The sequence below is a fragment of the Etheostoma spectabile genome, chromosome 18 (genome assembly GCF_008692095.1).
Source record: "Etheostoma spectabile isolate EspeVRDwgs_2016 chromosome 18, UIUC_Espe_1.0, whole genome shotgun sequence".
Lineage (NCBI taxonomy): Eukaryota > Metazoa > Chordata > Actinopteri > Perciformes > Percidae > Etheostoma > Etheostoma spectabile.
This window is the reverse complement of record NC_045750.1, coordinates 517,145-523,030: the sequence shown is the minus strand read 5'-3', so window position 1 is coordinate 523,030 and position 5,886 is coordinate 517,145. Positions and strand designations below refer to the sequence as shown.

Below are 5,886 nucleotides of genomic sequence, written 5' to 3'. Positions count from 1 at the left end.
GGGGCAAATTCTCTGTGCGGGCAAAGCAGTGAATGGGGAGGTGACCTTGCCCCTTAGGACCTCATAAGGAGCAAGATTCCAGATCGGCCCATCTGAGCTTTCATTTCCTCAACTGCAGAGCAGGATACCCAGGGCCAACCACTGGGGGGGCCATAGGCAGGCTGGGGGACTCACATTAATGTTTGGTCCAGGACAACCCCCGTATGGCACATCCATCATCCCCTTGTTAGCATTTTGGCACTCAAACTTGCACACACACACATACACACACACTCACACACTCACACCCAGCCAGACAGCTTGCTGGGCCAGATGGCCTCTTGTAGGGAGCAGTAAGAAGCTCCGTGGAGGGTTGGGCTGATCTGGAACCATGACCTCCACACATTACTCTTCCTGACTCCGGACGGCACGTGTGCAGAAGAGGGATGGACCGGGTTAGGATCAGCAAGAGGGGGCCGAGAGGCCGAGGGGTCATTGTGGTGAGGTGGAGAGGGAATTATGCAGTGCATGGTGTGTGTGCCGTGGCAGTGGTGAAATCTTCATTACTTAAGATTTACTGAGTATTACTTGTTAATTCACTTTTTTTTTTACATTAAGTGTAGCCTAGATCACTTAATCATTCACAAAATCCCTTTTTTTAAATTGTTATATTCTGATTTATGATAAAATATTTGTTTTATTGACATGTTAGATAATTTAAGTTCTATTATTTGGTCCTTTGGTCTTGGTATCATGGTAAAAACCATAGAGATCAGGGAATGTGTGCAGGGAAGGAAGGAAGGAAGCCAGAGGCACCGAAAATACATAGAAATAGGTATATTACATACATTTCTTCCAAACACAAAGCATGCCTGATATCTAATGATTTTTGTTTTGTTTACTGAGTACTATTTAATAATGACAGAATCTTTTTTATCCATCATTGTGTTTCAGCACATTGTTTCAGTTTTAATCCTTTAAAAGAATCCCACATATGAGTTTTAAATCTAATACACTAGTTCCCTTTAGACTGGGCAGTAATACTTCGCTCCATGTAGAAAATACATTTGTTATTCATGTTTTCTAGTAACAAAAAATGAGGCAGGTCCACTTTGTGTGTGTGTGTGTGTGTGTGTGTGTGTGTGTGTGTGTGTGTGTGTGTGTGTGTTGTGTGTGTGTGGTGTTGAGATAAAGAGGGCAGGTTGGAAATGTGGTTGGCAACAGTGCAGCAGATTCATCACAGCTTGGCATTCTGTAACAGTATGTGTGTTTCCTTTGTCCTGTCTTTCTTATATACCAGTGTGTGAGACACACACACACACACACAAACGCACGCACACACACACACACACACACACACACACACACACACCACACCCACCACACACACATGCACGCACGCATGCATGCACACACACACACACACACAACACACACACACACACACAACACAGATTATCATTGATTGTAGTCAGAACACAGTTGCAATACTTTTATTTTGAAGAATTTTATTATATAGGACTTTTATTTATTGGAGTTTTTTTAAATGCCTTTTTTAAAAACAGGATCACTGAATTTAAACATATTTATTAACTCGTGTTTATAGTTTCCACCAGTATTTTATCCGAGCTCGTAGCTGCAGGACCGAGATGTATTGTTTGGTAGATAACGGTTTGCTGTCGTTCTCTGTGCTGCTGCTCATCTCTCAACACGCAAATGATCCTAACAGTAGAGACAGCTGTTGGTCGTGGTATCCAGTAGAGAATATATCTTACATTGTAAATATAATATACGTCCCCTATGGCTATTCCTTTGAAATTAAGTAGAAAATTAGGGGATGTGCTCCATTTAGGAGAGATTAAATAGAGACAATTTAGTGAGAATCAGGGTGTCAAACCCATTAGTCTCTCTACTCATATTAAAGCACTTGCTGACAAAATGTCTGTATTATATTAAAGATCATTTATAGTTTACTATATGGCATGTTTTTTGTGCAAATTGTATTTTAAAAATATGTAATGATTTGAAGGTACTTTCTTTTGATGAATCGTCTTTTGGTGTTTGTGTTCTAATGGATTTGCGGCTCTTTATACTAGGATTCAGGATTTGTTTTTATATTCTTGCTGGTTCATTTGAATCGGCCTTGGCTTGAAGTGTTGCTGTTGCTATACAGAGAGTAACAAGTGATGGGAATTTACTATTTAATCTATGACCTAACCTAATCTAGATTATAAAGTGAATTCCTATTATTAGAACAATGCAGCCTCTGGCTATGAGAGGGGGGTCCTGAGGATTTTGCTCTTCGGATTAGACGTAATCTGAGCCTCTAGGTGGAGTGGTCTGCTGGGTTAAATGATTACATAACGGACAAATTCAGCTTTAAAGAACCAGTGCTTCACTGGTTTGTACCGGTTGCACAGTTTGCCCTAGAAGGAGAAGATTGGACAACAAATTTATATTCATCTTTTTGTTGTTATTAAAAAGTATTAAAAGACAACTGAAGTTGCCTGAAAAATGGATGGATGTCATTTTAATTGTGTGTGTTTATTTCGTTGTGTGTGTGTGTGTCTCTGCAGTGCCAGATCTCCCAGGCCCTGAACGCTGTCTCCGAAAAAGCTAAAGATGCCAAGGAGTTCCTGGTTCAGCTCAAGAACATGCTTCAGCAGATCCAGGTAACGGCCTGTACATGACACATGGACACCGTGGGAAATATGATACCTATACACGTTTGTTTATCTGTTACCATCTGGACAGCTGTGGTTTTGGATTTCATAGGACGTCAGGAGAGGATAGTTTGATAGAATGAAATGTTTTTGTCTTCACATCAGATTAGATCAGATTAGATTAGATTAGATTAGATTAGATTAGATTAGATTAGATTAGATTAGATTCAACTTTATTGTCATTACACAGGTACAAGGCTACAAAATGCAGTTTGGGTCTAACCAGAAGGTCAATAGCAGCAGGTGCAGGATATACACTGGTTCCATAAGTGCAGGACATGGCTATGAACTGAATAAATATAGAGATGAATACTATTATAAACAGAATTTTTACAGATAGATTTGTCCTATAAATATAATATATTGATAACTAGTATTGTGAACAAGATTTACAGCTGGATATGTACTGAATATAATACAATATACAGCTGGATGTTACTATAAATAGAATTTTTACAGATATGTACAATGAGCATAATATACAGATGGTTGTTACTATAACATAGTTTACAGGTGAATATGTACTAGGAATATATATACAGATGTCTATTACTATAAACAGAATTTTTACAGATCGATATATATGATAAGTTAGACATCTCAACATCTCATGTGAAGACAAATTCCCCCCAATGAGTGCAGTGGGAGGAAGTTTAAACAAAAGCCAGATGCCAATTTATCCAGTAACATTAGCCTCAATAGCCAAGAATGCAATGCAGCTACACAACAAAGGGGTTTGGAGTGGTCTATCGTAACGCTGCAGATAAGCGTGCCTCGGCCCCCCATTGGGCCCTGTTTTAACGATCTGAGTGCACGGCGTGAAGCACCTGGTAAAGGTGCGTTCAGGACGTGTTCAAATCCACTTTTGCTAGTTTGACAGTTCAAAAAAGGGTCCGTGCGTCAGGCACATGGTTCAGTAGGGTTGGACTTAGTGTCTTCATTGATTCATAGGTGTGTTTTGGGCGTAACATGCAATCAACCAATTAGAGGGGTATCTCCCATTCCCTTTAAAAGCATTTTTAGCGGTTTTACCATGGCACATTGCTGTTATGATGGAGGATTTGCTGAGCAGGAAGGAGAGATTTTCAGGAGAAGAAACTGATCAACTCGAGCGTGAAGTGAAAGCCTGCAAGCAGATCATATCATAAGACCATTTCACCATGCAATATTCCTTTTTTTTAATCTTTGCATGTTTGTGTGTTGCTGACAAATCCCTGTGTGTGTGTGTGTAACACGCATAGTATGCGCTATAGGCGCCCAGAGAGCTCAGTTGGTAGAGCGGGCGCCCATCTATAGATGCATTGGGCCCGGGTTCAACTCTGACCTGTGGCTCTTAGCTGCATGTCCCCCCCCCCTTTTATGGCTTCAGTTATCCTGTCAATAAAAGGCCTAAAATGCCCCAAAAATGATATTCATAGAATAAAATTTAAAAAAAAAGCATAGTGTTTGTGCAAGAGCCTAGCCACATAATACTAACGTGCTGTTTAAATAATGATAATAAAATGCTGCGTTATTGACTTCAGAGGTTTTTGTTGGTCAATGGCGCGATCATTTTCTGCTGCCTCAAGATAGCAATACTCCCAGAATGCACCTGAACACACCTCCCTGTAAGACCGGCACAACTCCCAGAATGCACCTGAACACACCCCCTGTAAGACCAGCACGCCCAGAATGCACCTGAACCACACTCCCTGTAAGACCGGCACGCCCAGAGGCCCTGAACACACCTCCCTGTAAGAACCAGCACACCCAGAATGCACCTGAACACATCTCCCTGTAAGACCAGCACACCCAGAATGCACCTGAACACACTCCCTGTAAGCCAGCACACCCAGAATGCACCTAAACACCTCCCTGTAAGACCAGCACGCCAGAATGCACCTGCACACACCTCCCTGCAGCCAGCACCGCCCAGAATGCACCTACACCACCTCCCTTAAGACCAGCACCCCCAATGCACCTGAACACACCTCCCTGCAACCAGCACGCCCAGAATGCACCTGAACACACCTCCCTGTAAGACCAGCACGCCCAAAATGGCTTAACGCCGGCTGCGCCGGGTTTAAAGATTAAAATACCCTTAGTGTCTGTTCACAACGCTGTGGCTGACAACATATGACAGTGTGCGTGCATGCGTGTGTGCGTGCATGCGTGCGTGCATGACTGGCAGATGCTGCTGGAGAGATCAGCTGCACAGCAATCCTGTCTACAGGGTAACACACACACACATATATACATATATATTTTTTATTGTCTACTGCAATCACATGATAGATAGAAAGATAGGGGGAAATTCAAGGTCCCAGTAGCTTATAGACATCACACACAACATACACATACATCGTAACAGGATGTTCAAATAACAAACAAATTGCCATCTTGAGGCAGCGGGAAGAGATCGCGCCATTGACCAACAAAAACCTCTAAAGTCAGTGACGCAGCATTTCATTGTTATTTTAACGGCGCTTTAGTAAAATGCGCCTGGGCTTATGCACAGCACACACACACACACATTATGCTTGTTACACACACACACAGGGGATCGCAATAAAAGTATCCTAAAAGCAATGCACCAAGGTCCAAACGTGCGTGTCTTTTAAAGGTCTGAGAGCAAGAGAACGAGATGAGTGGATAAAGAGAAAGAAAGGTGTGAGAGTGAGGGATAAAGATCTCCAGCATTCATCCTCTTATAGACCTGCGTCCCACAGTGGAGAAGGCGTGAGGGGAAAGCACTTTTAATCTAAGACCTCATCTCCTCATCATGTGGACTTTATGCAGAGAAAAAATGCCCCCGTGGATCCTTCTTGCATTAACTACCAACTACTGTGGCTCCTGCACGCAGACTTATGGCGTTTTTCCATTAATGGTCGACTCGGCTGCGGTGCCCCGTCCTCCTTTTTCCGTTGCAGATGAGTAGCCTACCGCCTCAGGTGGCTTGTCGTCATAGCAGCAAACTGCCGTGACCTCACAGAACGTCAAAGGTGTTTGGTTTTTAACCACAGGCCGAAGACAAGTTTAGTTTCAAAAGAAGCTGAAGGCAGCAAAAAACTGTTTAAACACAGCGGGTCTGTCGCTAGCAGTGATGACGCAGTGATTAGTGACGATTCTCTCCGACCAATCAGCAGTCTGCAGGTTTTTTACGTCACCTTTTGGTGTCGCCTCAGCTCACCTGGAACCTCGACTG

The 5,886-nt window shown here is 42.6% G+C and overlaps 1 protein-coding gene and 1 long non-coding RNA gene across 2 annotated transcripts in view; one reads left to right on the top strand and one right to left on the bottom strand.

Moving 5' to 3' along the window:
* Window positions 1–5,886, top strand: part of trim67 (tripartite motif containing 67) — a gene marked incomplete at its 5' end in the record, with an annotated part of 121,472 nt that overhangs the window by 41,025 nt on the left and 74,561 nt on the right. The window contains 1 exon segment of the mRNA XM_032543078.1: window positions 2,556–2,651. Within this exon segment, the coding sequence (XP_032398969.1) occupies window positions 2,556–2,651 (96 nt within the window).
* LOC116706326 (uncharacterized) lies at window positions 4,264–4,651 on the bottom strand. The gene is made up of 3 exons (XR_004336204.1): window positions 4,634–4,651; window positions 4,553–4,593; window positions 4,264–4,303 (listed from the first exon to the last, which is right to left on the bottom strand). It is a non-coding gene; the product is annotated as an uncharacterized LOC116706326 (long non-coding RNA).